Raw genomic sequence first — 20,580 nt, forward strand, 5'->3', positions numbered from 1 at the left:
CTTGGTTTGTACCTGGAGGTGTAGAGCCAGCGCTCTAAGAGAGTGGTGTCCACTGCATCTGTACCAGGGGCGTAGCCAGAAATTTTTGTCGGGGGGGTTCAGCCATACTTTATGTACGTTCGTGCGTGCGTGTGTATATATACGCAAGCAAAACTGAAAAATTTGGGGGGGGGGGAGGTGTTCTAAGCCCCCCCCCCCCCCTTGGCTACGCCCCTGATGTACTGTAACGGCACACACATGCTGGTGCTGCAGTAGAAAAGAGTGCGACATGCGCATGAAAAATAAGTGGCAATCAACAAAGCGTGTACGCACAATCAGTGACTTTTATTGTAACTTTTGCTCAATCACCGTCATCATCCTTATTTTGCACTGACTCAAAGGTCACGTGGATCGCAACCACCACAAGGCAGACTTCGAGCAGGTGGCGACGGCTGCGCTGAAAGCACTGACGTCACGCGCGCAGCCGTACACCGCGTGAAGCGAAAAGGCCGACATCAACGAGCAAACGCTAGACGCATACTCACATCGCGGATCACACTTACATGGAACACTTGCAATATCATATCAACAGGTTTTCGGCTTAACATGGATGTTTGTGGCAAGCCTTAATTTTCACATTCGTCCACCTAAAATGTCCCCAACATTCTCCTAGATAACTGTTGAAATGCGGGAGTTACACTCGAATCTGCAATGGTAATCTTTACAAAATCACATCTTCACATCATAATGGTCAGGCTAGTTTGTTTTAATACCGCAGTGCGAAAGAATGCCTCACGTTGCTCCACCAAGCATCTGGTACTGTACAACCAATCAACTCCATCCCGACAGCGCAACTAAATACATTACTCCTGTAAATTTTGCTTCAGCTCGAACTGCAGTAGAGATGAGAAATATGATAAACATTGCAGGCAATTAAGTACATGGTTTCCTGTACTTATAAGTGTCAAAACGTGTGCACTTATAAAGGTTACCACGATGACTCTCCTTGAATGCCGGTAAGGTTCCTGTTAAGTGTGACGCGCACTACACAAACACGTGGAGACACACACAAACAAGGCATAAGTACACAGGTAGACGGTTGCACGATCACCCAAGTCCATTACACAGGGCCTAGGAGAAGCAGAAATGACCGATTCAGGCTATACAGTTGAAAGACTTGCATTTTCCATACCCCTCCCATATACAAGGCCATCCGACTCCCACGGCATTGTCCAACGATCGTCCCACGAAAGGGCCTAAAGGCAACAGAACGCGACAGAGCGGCCGACATCACAGCACAAGCACGTACACACACATTTGAAAAGAATGAATAAAGAGACACAATCACTGGGTTTACAGCAGGGAGGGCAGCTGGCATAGGCGCAAGTTTCGTGCGCAAAGTGCACAAGAGTCTGAGGTCTGTGGAACCCAGTGTCCCAATAACCAGACGACCCCAATATTCGAGGAAACCAAGAAAACCGGCCCATAACCTCATCAGCAAATGCAACTGCGCTTCTTTCTTTTAAACTCCAGCTCTTGTTGCAATATTTAAAACAGCTATGAAACTTGAACGTTGTGCCTACTTGAAGATGTTCTCGGGTGATTACGCCTTAAGCGAAAATCAAACATTTTGTAAAATGATGCGACTATCACAAGCTCCAAAATTGCTGCATGCATGACCGGGATACATGCAGTTGTTTTGAAAATCCAAAGGCTTCACGAAACAAACACTCCTGGGCTTTTATGAGCATGAGGCCTGCCCCTAGTGTCTGTGCCTGGTTCTTAATCTGGGAGAGGGTTTTCCAGAATATATATCCTTCACACGCATGTCAGCCCCTTCGAGGGGTTTAGTATACTTCAGAAGGGTTTGGAAACTGAAATGGCTACCTCCTGCCTATGCCACGTTCACGAGTTACGAAAACATGGCTTCACGTTTCAATTACGATTCCCATTGGCAGAGTGGCTTCGCAACTACGCATAAAGAGTATCTCACAAGAGCACCTCATGTACAGACATCGAGTTCACAAGTAGAGTGCAATGCTAACACGAGCCTATCTCCGACAACTGGTCTTTATGCTTCAGGGGAGAAAGCGTGCGTGTACCTCGGCTGCATTGCGCAGCACTCATGCAACACTATGTGGACGTTTCAGCATGACTACATAGCTGCATCTGCACAAACAGCCCACAATAGCAGCATGTGTGCTGTTGGAGCCATTTGCAGGAAGTTTTCATCAACCCAAGAGAAAAGCTTCGCGTGTACAAAAGAATAGAGGGCTAACAGAGTATGCACGTAACATATTCCTTATGAACTCTTCAGCAACGCCTAGGTTGCTGTTGACAGCAGGGCGACAAAGCTGATTTCAAATGATTTATATAAGCTTTTTTTTTTTTTGCCAAGTCAGAAGTGCCCTGAGATAGAGGCTTGGTTAATAAAATACTGAAGGGCTACTGCCTTAGAGCAGCAGCTGCGGCCCTCAGCCTGTGCCTTTGTGACCCCTGCACTGTGCCGGCGTTATATAGAAGTCATGGCACCATAGCGACGTACACCTCATTTCTATGCCCCTCACGCACAACGATCAACCTCATTAACTCTCGTGACGTTGAACAAAGAAGGAGAAAAATGCAGTTCCCAAATACACCGGCAGTCTTTATACAAAACCATTGCAGCAGAACGCAGCTCAATGAAAGTTCGGAACAAATACAAGTTCTTTGAGAAAAAAAGAGAATCTAAAACAGACGAGCTCAACAAGTCAAGACAACGCTCTGAAATTGCATTCAATACCATTAATAGTGACAATTACACAAATGAAATATTTTTAAAAATGCATTGCTAACCTAGCCACAAGACTAAACTGGCTGGCTCACAGCGTATCGCAATTGTGAAACGAAGATCTCTGGGATTCTTGCGGCCTTAGCAAGAGGCATAGGTAAAACAATGAGACAAAAGAAACGATCAAAACACGCGTTCACGGGGCTATCAAGATGCAAAAACACACTTGTAAAAACCACAGGGCAAAAATATGAAGAGAATTCTGCACCGTTATGCTCACAATAACTGTTAAAAGATTAAGAAAGAGGGTTTACCACCTAAAATTGACAATACATTAGAGGTGAAGGTACAGATGCAATATTTATGCAAAAATAAAATGACAAGGGGCAGCCATGGGCAATAAATAACATACTGCACTGAAAAACTGCATCTCATCGATCAGTAAGACTGCACCTCATCGATCAGTAAGATTTGAGACCAGACATTGCACGTGCTCTGAGAGCCAGGCTCGATCAATCGAAACTATCATGTGAGAAAGTGCAGCACGCGTTCTCACAGTTCACCAGTCCACACATTTTTCTCGGACATAGGAGTCTACACAAATATCCCTCGCACTTTTCGGCCCAGGCAGTGAGACAGGGGCGGAGGTTGTGGCGGATTACTACGCAAGCATCTCGTACACGTGCAGTTAGAAGCTTGTGAGAAAAACTCCCAGCGCAACATTTGCAACAACGCAAATACAAACACCACATGGCCTATAAAGTTTGAAAGTACACTTGCCAGCTCTTTCCTGGATCTTTTTCTTTTTGAAAAAAAAAGAGATAAAAACAATATGTGTGTATCGAGTTAGTGGATGCATTTAAAAGCCTAAAAAAGCGTTAACACCAAACAGAATAATACCAAAATACAAAACAATACTCGTTTCCTTCCATGCTGCATTCAAAATAACATTCCAAAAGGGAATACTACTAAATATAAGTACTCTGTATCTGTGCAAACAAAGACAATTCAATATGACAATTCATTGGCCTAGAGAAGAGAGATTAGATATGTCTCTGCACAACAGTAAACATTACGTGCTTGAGAATCCTAGTCCCAAAATGACACGAGGAAGTGCCCAAGGCAAAAAAGAAAAGGAAAGTACTGGAGTGGAGATGAACTAGTATTCATGCTTGCACCAGCGGTTGCTCCCAGCGTGCTCTAAGTGCACTCCCAGTGCCATGCCCACATTCTTACCATAAACCTAAATCAAACGACGCTTTGGAGAAAACGCTTAAGTCTTGTAGAGCAGACAGAATGCCTCAAGACCAAGTTCACACAACAGACCAAGTTGAGATATGGGCCTCAACAGCACACAGCATGTCACCGCATGCCGCTTCTTGGGAATGCCTCCGCGTTATCCGCGAAAACCGCCACACAAAACACACGCGATCAAATTGCACTAGGTGTGGCTCTCGGTGTGAGAGCAATTTTCATTTGTTCCAATGTTGTCTGCATCATTGTCGATGCTCGCAGCAGGCAGGAATTATTTGCAAGTTTGCGGTAACATTTGCCGCTTGGCCAATCTTTATGCGGTCAAGTCTGTCGTGTAAATCTGGCTTTACCTCCACCAGTCACTACTTGCAGTAACAACAGAAGCATGAAAGCTGTTGACTGCATCATTGGAATGAGTACCGTAACCTACAGGAGACGGTCGGCAAAGCACCGCTGGGGTGCCACGCATGCGAACATAAGATGACTGAGAGTACTAAACATTGACCATGCCAAGGCAAGCAGGGTATTGGGATGCGATACTTCACTGCAGTCTCTCTAAAAAAAAGACTGTCTAAAGTAAGACTGCTACAGGTTCATCACGACCTTCTGGAACTGTTTGGCAGAATGCTGTTCAAAACACTCCACGCTTCAACAGAACTTCAGCTCAAAGCTGCGGATACCCGTGATACAGAACATGGCAAATGTCCACCTGCTGCTTCTTTACAAATGCAAGGCCAATTCCTGGGTTCTGCTAAAAGAGTCTTGAGACTCCGATTCCCTCAACTTAAATGCAAATATGTATCAATATCATTAAGACATTACAACTTGCCCAAAGAGTGACCACGAAGGTTTCCTTCAGTAGAGGTATTGCGGAATGCCTTCGTGGAAAAGTCAACGATGCACACCCAACACGCACGAAACTCCCATCTTTAAAGGTAGAATCAACCAGCAGCTTCAGGGGAAATAAAAAATGCGCAGCCAACATCCACAATGGAATAACACACGGAAAAGCACGGGGCGTGTTTCAAGCACTCACGCCAGCTACAGCACAGCACGGGCAAACCAGACAAGAAATGCAAGCTCCGACATTACAAGCAGATGGCTGCATAGGGGGTGACCAGAATCTTCCAGAGACTGACCAAACACAATGCTCTGTCGATACCCATCCAGATGCTCAAACAGACCAGCAACATGCCTGACTTGAATGGCACCGCTGAAGAACTTAATTAAAATGAGTTGCCTGGATTCCTACCAACACTGCTAAAACACGCGCACGTCGAGACACTGGACTCACTCACATTGCAGCAAGCCTAACGAGCATGACACCGCAAACTAGTGAGCCACCCAAGCGTTACCCCGCTTCCGACGAATCAGCAGCCACCGATGCTCAGATTGTCGACCTCTTTCACACCACCACAGTGATGTCGCAGCCGCCGCTGTGTTGCACTTGTACAATGACTTGCGTGAGCAACGAGGCACTCAACAACGGGACGCGAATGCGCTGCATCCACCATTGAAAGACTTTAGTTTCGTGTGTCGACTGTACCTACCCCTATTACGCCTTCTGCATTATTCCCCTTTGCTTCAGCTCCATTAGATGGCTCTGGACTGAACCGTATGGTCACTATCACACACACCAGTTCGGTGCAGTGTGCGGTCCTAACTTGTGCGAGCCTTTAAGTGCTGCCGTTTTCCGATCATACACTCCACAGCCAAAGCTACTGCTGTGAAATTCTAACATCCTTCCTCGACGTCAACAGTCTCGTTTCATTCTTCAAACATTCCTATTTTAATGCTCGCTGACGATGCATGGCTCTCATTATCGATCCTACACATTCCACGGGCTTGACCTTGTTTTTCTTTGAGGACCATGGTAGAGTAGCTTTGACATGGGAGATTGAACGGCTACACTGTTGCACAACATTGGAGTAGTGTGACCACCTCAAAATGCAACATGCAAAAATCATTCAGCGCAAATCTGCAAATGACTAAGCACTTCCTTTAGACACCCAGAAAAATAGGTTAGTGTCTTGCATAACGGCGCTTTTTTTTTTTTACTAACATTAGTCTTTTAAAGAGCTCCGATTTTCTTTTCAAACTAGTATCACATCACACATCGCTCCAGTTCAAGGGGAATGCGCTAGAGTGACGAGCGGCAGCAGAGAGCTCAAAGCAGTCTCCCCATTTCACGAAAAAATACAAGAGGCACCCTGAAAAAGACAGATTTGTCGGCTAAAAAGTACTGTCGTGTCACATTTATCGATACCTGTCAATCAACAATGCTGTGCATTTTGACCGCATTTACAGTTGATGATCTGTGTAAAAAAAAATTTTACCTTGTGCATTGTTACACACTGGCAAGTAATACCAGTATGCTAGACTTTTGCTCGTATGCTAAACTTTTGCTACAATACCACAAATCGCATTCTCGTTGACAATGTGTATGCGTATGAGTGACCATTAGCAAAGCTCCAATTATATGCAGCGTTGGAGGAAGAAAATGACCAAAAAGACAGTGACAATCATTGCTGCAAAAACAGGAGGCATAGCATGTATTGTGTGGCTTACGTATGGAAACATTTACGCCACTTCCTACTCCTTGCAGACACGAGCTTTTAGCCGAGCAGCCAAACTGCTTCTCAAAGTCTTAACTACCTCAGGAATTTAAACACGGAGTGTGCATTCCAATGAACTTCTCAGATCGCAGCTTTCGAATGACTACTCATACGAGCATGTTCGTGACCCTTAACCACAGCTCATGCGCAGTTGTCGCACCGAGGTACTACAATGTGCACTGAATAACCACTTACAAACAACAACACATATTTTTCCACTGTATTTTAACCTACCTAGACGCAATATCCACAGAACTAGTCAACTACTGTGTACAGTGGGTCTCGTTAATCCTGTAGCATCAAACATACTTATTTGCATGTAAAAATAAGCTTCCATAAAAAAAGCCACAAATAAAGTACGATAGCCGTTGTGCTACTGTACATAGCACATGGTAGATAAATTCAATTGCTTTCGAAAAAGCACGAGCCTAAATTTAAAAAACTAAAATATTCATTTAAAATTGTCTTAATCTACTAATAATGGCAACAAGTTTAATACAGCAGCCTTGCAGCTAGTTACTATCTTCTTCAGCAGTCTATATTTGTTCTTAACGTCTTCATTGCCGAGAAACTTATACGCGATTGCTTAATCCATCAAAAGTCTCATAATGATACTGCTAAAAATGCCATGAGAAACTTCTACTGTTTCCAGGCTACCCATAAGAGAAAATGCAGATCAGAAAGAAAAGAAAAGAACATAGAGGGAAAAAAGAAAAGGAAAATGTCAGACACATCCAAAAGCATGGGACAACAAGAATGCCACCATATGCCGTAAAAGTGCCTATTCTCAAAGCGACTGAACAAAAAAAAAACAAGCACGCGAAGAAGGATTAATCATCAGTTTCTGTGCCAACAAGCCCAGGCCAGTACTAGTACATTGAACTAAGGAACACAGCAAGAGCTCCGGGTTGCAACACGACATTGAAAACTTTTCGACCGGCTAGAAACACCGGACTCCTAAAGGCTAAGTTTGTACATGAGGAGCACACATGGCAGGATAAGTCTTGTTGTGTACCTCGCCGCCAACCCACCGCCGCGCGGCATACGCTTGTTTTTCTCTTCCCAAGAATAAAGTGCTGAAGCAACCACCTCTTTCATGCGATAAAACTAGATAGTCTGGATATCAGAGACAGGTAGCAGCGCCATCACCGGTATCGTCCACATTGCGTCTGTCTTACAGCAATCCTAGAAACTAACCAGGGGACTATGGTGTGCGTTCATTTAAAGTATCACGAAAAGGACTCGCACAACAGACCTGGGTTAACAGGTTAACAGACAGGTCTGTCAGTTCTCTTTGCGATACTGTCGATCAGAGCATATTCAAAGTCAACATGAACTAGCCTCAGTCATCATTTTACTGATTAATCAGGGGCCTCACATGTCACCGAGTACACAAAGACAGAAGTTTTTCTGGACTCGTCCTTTGCGACACGAGAACTAACGAAAAAGCCGAGAAGCTCCAAAGCGAGCGCAGCCCCTAAGCAACGAAGAGAGATTCGGCCGCCAAAAAGGCTGGCACCAAGCAATGCACGACAGGTCTGGTGCTCACTCGCCATAAAGCCTCCTCAGTGCGTCAATATTTGCACGTCAAACATCAAGAGATACATACAAACACCACATGATGTCAGGGTATGAATGGTTCTGCCAGAAACCCGCCGGTCTCGCATGCAGGTTTGAGCATGCAACTCGCTCACCTAAAGAATACAGATGGCGGCGCGGAAGTGTTCAGGGCTGCGCATTGCAGATTCGTTGACCAGTTCACCACTTGAGTTAGCTTTTGGGACACCGGAGTACATGAGTACTTGACAGAATTACTACCGCCTGCACAGACTACACGTGTAACTAATTTAGCCATGTCTGCAAGATGTCTGCCCAGTAACAATTGGCAGGCTTTAAAGACTGGACTACGTAGGCAGCCCCAATAAGTGAAAGTGGAATGAGTTACGCTGCTTTCTTTACTAAAAAGTGCCAGTTAGCAATACATAAACCTCGAACTAGAACACTAACGTGAAATCAGTTGCAAGTGCCAATAAAATTTTCTAGATGCCTGCAGTAGAGAATTAAATCGAAGGAGGTAGAGATACCTGCACCACTGTGATCCAGCTAATATATGAGCAATGTTCAGTGAAAAACTAAAACAATAAAGTGAGGATCAAGACTGTTTTCTTACAGCAAGCATTGTCCACAGGCTCCATAAAACTCTGGCTTCACCAACAGGCCCATAGGATGTCCTGCCTTGACTTGCAACACGATTGTGCCATTGAATGCAACTGTTTTCCTGAACTGATGCACAAATTTTAGTACTCACACGCTTTCAATTTTCAGCTGCACCCTTTTTCAAAGCTTTCCGCGATTTCAATCTCCCACACAAGCTCTTGAGCTCCCCGGCAGCACGTTTGTAAAATACTAGCCACGAGTGCTCAGTTAATGTTTGATCCAAGAGATTGCGACCGGAAAGAAGTGGCTGGCCATCGATTTCTTTCCCCGCTCATTTTGACAACGGCGAAACAAGCGTACTTCATAAAATTAGCAAATAAAGCCGGCTCTAGGACAACATGTTTATGTCTCGTAACATAAAAGTGCTGTGCCTCTGAAAAGCTCACAAAAAGGCCCACAACACGCTACTGAAATTTCACTAAGAAACACAGTAACAAACTGAAACTCAACGCGTGCCACAAGACAGTAAAAGGAACAGAGTACAGAACAAACACAAAGAGTTAAAAACTTGAATAAATGTTCCCTATTTGGTTTTATCATGTCGACCTCACCAATTTACATTGCTTTCCAAGCTTCCGTGGGCAGACGAGATTTCAATGGTTGTTTCCACGTAAGCTTCCCGTTTATGTTGCCAGTAGCCGTCATCAAAACATAAGAAATGAGAACCACTGGGCTTTCACCCTACCTATTTGAGTCACTTATCATGAACATAAACCATGGGTAAGGCCTTTGTGCATGACATGCCTGTCTTCTTTGATAACAATGCATGGTTTTCAACAATGTAGTATTTTTAAATACTGGCGCACTAAGCTATCCACACCGGAATTGAGACATTGCAACCCGAAACATTCTCCGGATTGCTGTAGTTGGGATTCCCTGAAACCACATCCCGACCCATTCGTCCGCCCTGATGGAATCGCGACAGATTCCGTGACGAAGGTTCCGTGACAAATGGACCTTCAAATAGCGCAGCTGACCTCGCTATCAGCCTCAGCGCAAACCTGGACTCTGCTTCGAGTTCTCCCTACGACACAAATCTACGCTCACCGGTGACAACCGCACGACTGGGAGAGTGCCTACGCTCTAAGTGGAAGCGAGGAACATGAAACACCTACACCAGCACCGGGACGACAGCCTTTTCCGAAAGACCTTCGCGTTCCGCCCAACAACAGAAACGATTCCAAAAGACCGAAGTGCACAAGGCACACGGGAAACTGGGAGTACACACGCACACACAATGTGCCAGTGACTACAGTCACGCGACATTGCACGGCCAGTTTTGACTCAAGTCATCCTCGGCGCAGACCGCCACATCCACCGAGGCGTCAGCCGTGCATGAAGTTGTTCCAACTGGTTTGTGCTTGCCACGGCTGATGGGCAGGCGCATCCGAACTGGCAGATACGTGTTCTTATGTGCTGTCTTTTTTCCTTTACCGCTGATCCACACGGCTTAAGCCTTCCATGTCTTTAGTCGATGATTCCCGTACTGGCAAACGGCATGGTGACGGTGACCGGTGCGAAGGTCGTTGTGGTGGTGGTGGTAGTCGGGTGCGTGGATGCTGCGTCGCCGAGCGCATCCAGCAGGCAGAAGGAGGCAGCGAGGAGTGCGATTCCGAGCAGGTCGCCCAGGGCCGTCAGGTAAGGGATGGCGGCATTGTCCGGGTCCACTCGACGGCTCCACATCCAGTACACCATGCAGCGCGCAGTGTACAGCAGAAGTGCCACCTGCAAATATTTCGCAAGTTATTATTATTATTATTATTATGTTTTATTGGCGCAAGGGCATCTAAGGCCAAAGAGCACCAGTACAAGCGTCATAGTTTCAATTTAGTTGTCTAAAATCACTAGTTATGATAATTGCTGTACAGGAGCATATCTATAAAATATATATAACTACGGTGTCTCTAAAAATGAATGTATTTCATTACAAGGCCTTGAATTCGTTGGCTGCAGGTTCTCACGGTAAATGAGTCGGCAAGGTCCAAGTACCTCACTGCCGAATTCTTGCCTGCGCAAGAACTGCGAGGGCTCGGACGTACTTCAACACGCACGGCAAATGGCTGTACCTCACATGTGAGGCCCAGCCTGGTGACTAAGATGGAATGATGCCATTTCTAAAAACTTGGTTTTTGCTAGGTATTTAAGAAGTCGCTTATGGTTAAACATTGGGTCGAGTGATAAGAATAGCGCGGGATGAGGTGGAATATGATAGCGGTAAAGTTCCCTAAAATGGGTCAGTCGCTCTTGGTGAAATATTTCACAAGTTAATTCAACACACAGTGCTAATAACCACTGAGCATAATGCCAATACATTTTATTGCAGATATCAGAGACATATTTCTCAAAACTGGTGTACAGTAAGAAATGCTGCATTGCTTCTTCCGCGCATCAATTTCGCAATCAGGACAGATGCTCTAAGTAGACTAAACTCGTGAAATTTTCTGAATTACTGTTAACACTGCCCCGTGAATGGTGCTTTTCGTAGATTCTGCCACTTCAGTAAATAGAAATGATGTGACAGAATCATTCACCGCAAATTACCTATGATGTGGGGAGTGCCGGCTGCCTGTGTGTTCAGCCACTACGACTGTCACTGTAGAGAGAATGCACAGCTGGGCTGAGTCATGCTCTATTGAACTCTCTCCCCCACCCTTGTACCCCTCAGCCTACTTTGCTGCAATGCACTCAATCATCGTTAAACCCACCCTATCCTGATCATCAATTTCACAATCAGGACAGATGCTCTAAGAAACGTAACGACTACGTTCGTGAAATTGTGTGAATTCCTGTTAACACTGCCCTGTGAATGGCACGAAGATGGCACAAGCAACGCCCATTCAGGCCTGCACTAGCACACACCCCTCATTGAAGTGTTCCAAATGCCATGCCAATAAAATGTTGAACCCCTTTATAAGAGACGTGCACTGGGGAGCGGTTTTTGTCCCCTCATATGAGGTGCCTCTATATCGACGTAGGCACACTGGTGTCTTGTACCTAATGGTCTGTTATGTCAGCACCTCTTATAAACGGGTTCAGTGTAATTCTATGGAGTTTATGCGGATTTCATATAAATCCGATCACATTTCCGTAACAATCCTACGGACAACATATGGAATAATAGGAATGCATATATCGTAAAGTACCGTTGGAGCACCCAGTTTCGCACAAGCAGCTGTTACGAGACCGCTAGTTCATGATTAAGGGAGAGATGACTCTTAAAGAAAACCTCCAGGAACCTTCACACCGAGATGTGCTGAACTTTTGTTTAATGGCTTGGGCTACTGCGTCCGAAGAGAGAGGCGCGGTCATGGTGTGGAAACAGTGTCGGGTTTGCCACTTTGACCAGACAAGTGCCCATATCTAGAATAACGCCCTTTTCAGTGAAAGTGCGGTACCATTTTTGCGGTACTTAAGTATTACTGGCGGCAGCAAAAGTTTGCGGGATCTGCAGCACGTGGAGAACGACAGAAAACTGCATTGCTGCATCACCTACCGTGACGTGGCGGGTGTTGAGGTTATCGGCCGCAGCCTTGGCAATTAGCAACCACACGTTTAGACAACGCGCCATTGCCGGATCTAATTGCGGAGGCCACGGCCTACAGCCTCAACAACCACCGCGTCACGGTAGGTGATGCAGCAATGCAGTTTTCCGTCGTTCTGCCACGTGCTGCAGATCCCACAAACTTTTGCTGCCGACAGTACATTTCAATAAAGGAGTACAGTAAAAGCTCGTTAATTCGGATTTCTAGGGACCGGAAAATATGTCCGAATTAACCGAATGTCCGAATTATCGAATGGCCGAAATAAACACAATAAATGCAAGAGTTTTTTCAACACACCTTTACTTTACAAGGTAATCGCGGATGCGTGTCTGTTTTCGAGCAGAAATTCGCGCGGACACAATTTTTCTGAGCCCTTCAAGGTGCTCAGCAGCTCGCATGCTGTCTGCAGGGCCAAAACAAAATTCTTCAAGGACGACGAGGACCTCCGCAACTTCCTTCACAGTGCGAGGGGGCCCGTGTGGCTCATGGTGTGGATGCTGCTCTTCAGGCTCTTCGTTCTCGGATTCGTTGCCATGCATCACTTCCTTGACGATTTTTAGAATAACAGAGAGCTGAGCTAGTTGATACGTATTCATTCTAAAAAGAGACAGGGCGTGCAAACACGGACACAAGAAGGAGATCAGGACACCACAAACGACGATTTGCTCATCAGTAAGGCAGCCGGCAGTGGCAACGCCATCATCAATGCCGATATAATCCTCTAGTGTCACTGCATCAGGCATAACACTTCCGAAATCCTGCCCATCGTCGGCACCGTCGTCCGGCGACACTTCGGCATTGCTGGAGTCGGGTACAACAAAGCCACTGTGCCTGAAACAGTTGGCAATGGCATGCGCAGGCGTGTTCTGCCACACATACGCAAGAATGCTAACTGCGCTTAGAAGACTCACGTCGTATTGTTTGCCTACGTCATGGCACAGGAGCAACTTCTTGTCGGCAGAGGCCATTTTTCAGGGCACGCAAAATTTCTACTTTGGTGGTGAAGTCCTTCGCCTCGTACTTGGGCCGCTTCGCCGGCGTTGCCATCGGCGGAGAGTGCGTTCACACGAAATGTCAGCACAAAAGCACCAGCAACAATCAAGCTAAAGGCGCCGTACTGAATCGTTCCTCAATAAAACGACATTCAACGATGCAGCACACCAACGAGAACAAAGCAATAAAATGGCACCACCAACAACACACACGAAGAAAAGGCGTTCAACCATCTCAAGTCAAGCCAAGTCGACAATTGATGTCCATGGCGATGCTGCGTTTGAGCTTCACTTCTGTTCTGAATTGTTCTTTTTTCGTTTTCGAGCCTCGCCAGCGGCCCGAAAGTTGCCGAATTATCCGATTTGCGGTCAAATCTGTCCGAAATAACGAGCGCCCAGTCTCATAGAGTGATGCGTATATTTACAGGGACCAGATGATGTGTCCGAATTAACTGATCTTCTGAATTAACGAGAGTCAAATTAACGACCTTTTACTGTACTGGCCAAGTAATTGGGCACCATATTAACAAAGGCCCAAACTCCACTTTATTCAAACAAGTTTCTGGTCCCTCTGGAATTTGAATAAATGAGGTTCCACAATAACGGGATGAGCGCACTCCTCACCTGAAGGAGGGCGGCCGTCATGTAGCAGGCCAGGAACATAGGGGTGATCACAGTGTTGCCAGAGGTGAGGAGTCTAATGGTGTACACGAAGATGAGATGCCCTGGCAGCACCATCAGCATCAGGAGACGTGCCGTACGAGCGTGAGAGTCTGCAAGAGGTCACAATGTCAGACGAGAGAAAACGGCTCGTCAGTTTTGAAAAACTGCACCTTGATTAGAGTTTCACGTTTCCTGTGAGAAGCACTCAGGATTAGTCGAACACTGAAGGTAAGGCACGCATGACTGCTTTTAGAGCAATAAATATTGCCACGTGGTAGTGACGATAAAGAAGGCGGCAGTTGGGATGTTAAAGACAAAAATCTTTATTGGGCGAAATTGTGCCCAGGAAATGAAAAGTCAACGTCCAAGCAATACATGCTGTCCACTGATAGTAGCCCATTATACCTTGTGGCACAAGCTGGGGCTTTTTTCTTCCTCCTTTTTTTTTTATTTCCCCAAAATATACCATGTCCACTGATAGTGGCTATTACAGTCGTCGGCCGTGCGTAATATGGTCATCTGTGAATTGCGTCAGCCTTTACAGATGCCTTATCGAACCTTCCAGTGTTATCGCTGGTACTTGCATTAGATCTAGAATGAACTCGGTTACTCATGGCCTGCACGTAATGTTAACAAAACAGTCTGTAACAATTGCGAAGTTTGAAAACATTGCGCTGCAGCCTGCAATGAGTGGTGGTAACATTTCTTTGCGAGTGAAACCCGATCACATAAAAAATAAGGGAATAAGCGCGCAGGGCAATACGCTCCCTTCAACATATGCTGCGTCTGCTATTTCCAATTGTTTTTTTTTTTCAGGGCAATGTAAGTACTATAACAGTGGTGGCGGATACAGAGAGAAATGGCAGCACTCACTCTTTCCACAGAACGCGGAGCAGGGGTCGATGCAGCTCTTGGCATCTGAGCTCGGGTGGCTGCCCAACTTGGAGCGCTGGGCCAACAGGGTGGTCAGCTTGCATGACTGGATGGCCACCAGGTTGCCCCCAACCCCTGAAACACACGTGCACAGGCCTCTTCTCAAGCGTGGCTACCGCAAAGCCAGAGAGGACAATGATAATAATTGTTGGGGTTTAACATCCGAAAACCATGATATGATTATGAGGGATGCCACAGTGGAGGGCTCCGGAAATTTCAACCACCTGGGGTTTTTTTAACGTGCACCAAAATCTAAGTACACGGGCCTCAGGCATTTTCGCCTCCATCGAAAATGCGGCCGCCGCGGCCGGGATTTGATCTCTTAACCTTCGGGTCAGCAGTTGAGTACCATAACCACTAAACCGCCGTGGCGGGCTGAGAAAAGAAAAAGAATAATTGGTCGCTGTGTATTTTGGTGAACCCCACTATTCTTGTTCAAGTGAATGCCACGGGAGCAATGTTTGGAATGAGATGTGACGAGCCGAGAATTAAACCAATAAATGTGCCATAAAGCTGGCAACCTGCTGGACGAAATGGATTAAGCTCCTGCTTTAAACAAGGAAATGAGCTTAACTTGCGCGGTGCAACTGTTTTTATTTCTTTGAAAGGGTTTCTCAGAAAGAAACTTGCACTGTCGAAGAACAATTCTTCCTGAACTGGTATTTAACCCCAGGACCAACTCATTCTCCGGCCTTTTTCTTTCCAACGCAAAAACTTCCATCCATATTTTAAACAATTTATTTTAGGAAAAATTAAGTACTTCACCGTATCAAGGATTTCATTCTATTGAAGCCTGTTACATTGACATTTGACAGTATATTTAAGTATAATTAAAAACTGTGAACCCACCATTTATCACAGGCTGAAAGACTGCAAGGCCGTGGTATTTAGTGACAGCAGCGTCTAGGATGCATCCACCAACACTGCAAACAACAAAAACAACACAAAGAGGTCGTTTCAGGGGAATCCAAACGCTTCTGTGCAACGCTGCATTTAAAGATTGACATATTCACCATGAAACAAAACTACAGGAGAAACTTTCATGTAGAAGAATTGTATCTATGAAAGCTGCGACAAAATGAAGCAACAGTAGTACTTGATTTGTTCATATTTTCATGGCTCTGCGCAGTGCACTAGAATACAATGATTCTGAAAGACCAAGTAAATGGGCAGTGTTTTCCGATTCAAAACCGGCGTTACAGCACCTGCGGTCAGTTCTCCAACGCAGATGTCACGAACAGTCAACAAATGAAACCATCAACCTTCACCCCCACGTAATACAAAAAGGCCACGATATTGACTTTCAGTGATTACCTGGCCATTGTGGTATCAGTGGAAATGATTCCGCAGATAGTGCTGCTTGCATGTCACATCAGGAAGCAAACACCATTCTAATTCCTCTTTCAAGGACAGACGCTGCGAGGCAGATTAAACAACTGGCCCACAGTCTCACACTGACGGATTGGAACGCGCCAAACGTAAGGCATATCGGACTGCATCAAATGAACCCCTCACTGCAACTTCGACCTCCATCGGGCCTTCATCAACGCGAAGCTTCGCTTCTCTATCATCTTTGGTTGGTAGCTACTTTCACGAAGACATATACAACGTCAATCAAAATGACTGACAGTGCGGCATGCGTTGTTTGCGGCACTGAAGAAAACATTCAACACTTGCTGTGCCGCTGTGCTCGTTTTGCCTAGGAGAGACAGGTACTTTTCAACGCACTGCAGTGACTGGATGATTGGCCACTTTCCGTGCAGTGGCTACTACAGCACCGTCCACATATCTCGATAGCCCACAAGGCAGTAAAAGCACTCCTGTGCTTTTTGAGGACGATAGGCTTGTGCGAACGCCTCTGACTTGTGGTGCCGCCCTGCACGGTGCAGTGAATTCACTGCCTCTCCCCTCTCATCTTTCTATTCCCCTTTCCAAATCCCCCTGTGTAGGGTAGCCAACCGGAAGTTTTTCTCCCTTTCTGTTTCCTTCCTTCATATTCTAGTCCAACGAAGGCTGCTTAACGCGTGTATCGGTGATTTTCAAGGCATTAATGACACAGCTCTTGCAGAGGCATGCACAAAAATTGGGGGAGCCTTAGGCTTCGCCCTCAAGAGTTGAACGCGATAGCGAAATCCGGACCCTAGTGCACACTTCAACCACTAAGTGCATACTTATTAATGTGTGTCATTACACACACACACATGCACACACACACAAACACGCACGCACGATGTATCTAAAGTAATGGCACAGGTTTTCGATCTAAAGCACTTCCCTGTGCTAGAGTCGAGACATGTTTCTCACAATGCCTCACAGATGGCAGCACATTATCTAATGTTTGCTGTTTGCTTGATACGTTTTCCGCTAGGTGGACATAGTTGTCCATTTTTGGAGCTGTTTGCAAGTTTGTGTGTGTTTTTAGCGGCGATGGGTGCATTATCCCGGCTTTTTTCGATGTATGGTGTTGTGCAAAAAACGCAGTTTGATGACCTCGCCAATGTGCCTAACAAATCACCGAATAGGCTCATTTTCGTCGTAGCACCTGCCGAACAAAATGCGTTAAGGAGACTCCTTCCATTACATGGCATTTATGTAGTGTTTTTTTCTGAAGCAGCTGGAAGTAACATCATGGCTTTGTGGTAGGACACCTGCTTGCCAGGCAAACGGCCCAGGTTTGATCCTCAATGGGATCGAAGATTTTTATTCTTTATTTTATTTGCATCTTTCTCGATTTTTCGGTCACGGACAATTTTTCGCTTACAAGCAACGCCGTCACCGACGCCAACGGCGGAATTTCTGCAAAACAAGCTCTCTAATGCTATCGCGTTAAAACTTTCCCCAATCTCTGAGTGACACACATGGAGCAACTGAAGAACAGCATGACTAATCACTGCATCTGAAACATCGGCATCCTGGGTTCAATCCAAGTAGGCATGTGTTGAATAGTGATTTGGTCCAATAATTTCGAATCGAATTCGGATAGTACAGTCGATCACGGATATATCGAACTCGGATATATCGAATTATTGGCTACATCGAACAGATGAGAAATCCCCTTGAATTTCCCACGCAAAAGTATAGGGCTGGTGCGCACGTATATCGAACTCCCGCACCGCGAAACATCCGGTATATCGAATGCTGCGCTGCGCCAAAGCCCAGAAAGTGCATTCTTCCAACAAATAGTGATCATTTTTTGGCCGCGTTCTAACAAGTTCTGATCACTTGTCGCGCGCAGGTGACGAAAAGGCAGTATCATTCCATTGCGTTGATCTAGTTCGTTGCGTAGCGCTTGTCAGTGCGCCGGTATATTTGATGCGCGATCCGCAGGTTTTAATGCGCAGCACATAGTTTTCTTCAAAATGAATGCGAAGTGACTCCGCAGCCTCGTAGTAATGTTGCATTCCCTTCCTTCTTGTTTTTCGCGCACAATGGCATGCGGGCCCGGAAAGCATGGCCTTCGAGATGTGCAATCTCATGACGTATTTTGGCGTTTTCGATTTGAAAACGCGAATCTCAGAGGCTACGCTTTTTTTCGCATTTCTCGCCAAAGCAGTGGCTGCCTTCTACAAAGCCACAAGTGCTATCGTCATCGCCAAGGTGTCGACGGTGGTGGGAACTTTTCCTTCGTTGTTTGTGGGCAACGTTGTCTCTTGCGGCTTGAGGACTCGTGTACTTCTCGCCACGTTCTTGATAAATCGTCATTCGGTAGTCGAACTAAACATTGTCCCACTCGTAGCGATAAAAATGATGACCGGTGCTTGGAACGACGTCAAGTAAAGCACAGTCGTGCACCGTTTCCTTGCTGGCCTTGGTGCCAGGCGACGACTGTGGGTGCGTCGTGACCGCTGACTACGGCGTACGGTGCGTCAGTAAATTTTACGACATATCGGACGGGGGCACAGCGAGCGACTTCATCGGTGCAGACAACATCGTAGCTGTTTCTGACTGTATCGATGGCGAAATCGACCCATGCGGTTTGAAGATGCAATGCCGCCACTGCCACCGCTAAACCCTTTACCGCGCTACCGAGCTTGCATCGGCGTTCAGCGTCGATCACCGCTGTTGTGGCCGAAGGTGCTGAATTTACTTTTTTGCAAAGCTTCGATGATATTGACGATGACTTGATGAGTTCACGGAGCGCAAGAAGCAAGACAAGTTTGCGGACTATTTTCATGCGAAATAAAGTGCGGTAACTTGCAAAAGAAGAAGTTGTCACTTGTTCTTTAGCATATGTGAGTGAATCATCATGTGAGCGCTTTTTACTACTTCCGAAAACTGTGTTGAGATCTGCAGTGCTTTAACTTAAGCCTTAAATACGCATATTCTGTATTTCGAATTCTCGATATATCGAACTATTTCGCGGTCCCCTTCGAGTTCGATATATCCAGGATTGACTGCATATATTCCATATTGTAAGGAAAAATGAGGATATTTGTCATGACCCAACTAACCTGCACAATATTTTTCAAAATTTAAACAAGGCACGTGCAAATGTTATTCTTTCTGGCTCAAAGGGAAGTGGAAGCAACTTTCAATAGCACCAAGATTTGACTTTTTGGTAGAATGCAAGTGATAACCTGTAAAATACGCTACATATTTTAAAATTTACTATACTTAGAGCATATAAGCTGGTATAACAAGCTTTTAAACTTAAAAAACGATGAATCGATGTGAGGGTAATATGTTCATTTAACCATAAAGTGGGGCTTCGCGGCAGAGTGGATTTGCCCTGGATAGGTGTACAGAAAAATCGATCTACAACGAAATTGACGGGACGTGCGAAAAAGTTTGTTGTCGCGGAATTTTGTTTCAGTGAAATTTCATCCATAGACCACAAAAGTTAGGAAGATCTGATGATCATGACTCGTCCTTTGGTCCCGGCAAGTGCATGCATTGTCCTTTGCATTTAACTCTTGCTAACTCGGACGCACTTGGCAGCACACCGAGTGAATGTATTTTCCTGCATATAACACGCACAAAATATACAGAAAATCTAGCGCTAAACTCGGGGTGCGGGTTATACGCAAATTTCGGTGCGCAAGTTGGCTTCACGGTAATGCAAGCAAGGTGGCTTTGCGTCAATACGCGAGTTATACACGTGGGTTATACGCGAGCAAATACTATATGCAGGCTACCCTCGAAGCGTGCCGAGCCCATAACGCCGCGAAGGAGCGTGCCAAAGTTCGCTAGAGGCTAACTGAAAATGAAGTGCCGAAGCTCCGCACTACCACAGTCACAAGCGAGTGAAAGGAAAGCCGAAACGCTTTTACGACTTTACGACTTTATTGCCTCTAATCTTTCTTCCGGTGTGTTAGCTGCGTACTTGAATGTATTCGCCATCGATGATCGCGACGATAGCGACCGTGGTTTTCAGCGCAGCGGTTGCGGCAAACGGTAGTTCTGTTTTCAATCTGTGCGCGCTGGCCGTGCGCGTGCCTTCAGAACTGCGTCACTGCTATCTGTGATCGCGTCTACTGTGGTTTTGACCGCAGCATTACTCTGAGTTGGTGCGCGTATGTTGGATGCGCACGTACTATCATGGTCGCCCATGATCGCGTCAACACGACCGCATTTGTGTTCGCAGCGGTTGCGGCAGAATGTTGTTACGCTTGGAC

The 20,580-nt window shown here is 45.8% G+C and overlaps 1 protein-coding gene across 2 annotated transcripts in view; it reads right to left on the minus strand.

The window, feature by feature from the left end:
• Positions 1-305: 305 nt before the first annotated feature.
• LOC119395891 (solute carrier family 41 member 1) overlaps positions 306-20,580 on the minus strand; it is a 71,377-nt gene continuing 51,102 nt past the window's right edge. Inside the window, exons 10-14 of one of the 2 annotated variants that reach the window (XR_005184356.2) lie at positions 15,815-15,888; positions 14,906-15,040; positions 13,994-14,142; positions 8,703-10,560; positions 306-8,665 (exon numbers count right to left, since the gene is read on the minus strand). Coding sequence is in view for 1 of the 2 variants with exons in the window: in XM_037662905.1 (XP_037518833.1) it covers positions 10,303-10,560; positions 13,994-14,142; positions 14,906-15,040; positions 15,815-15,888 (616 nt within the window). In the remaining variant the exon portion in view is untranslated. Of the gene's footprint in view, positions 10,561-13,993; positions 14,143-14,905; positions 15,041-15,814; positions 15,889-20,580 lie in introns of both variants that reach the window. The other variant, XM_037662905.1, reaches the window with a different exon arrangement.

This window comes from Rhipicephalus sanguineus, chromosome 6 (assembly GCF_013339695.2).
Source record: "Rhipicephalus sanguineus isolate Rsan-2018 chromosome 6, BIME_Rsan_1.4, whole genome shotgun sequence".
Classification (NCBI taxonomy): domain Eukaryota; kingdom Metazoa; phylum Arthropoda; class Arachnida; order Ixodida; family Ixodidae; genus Rhipicephalus; species Rhipicephalus sanguineus.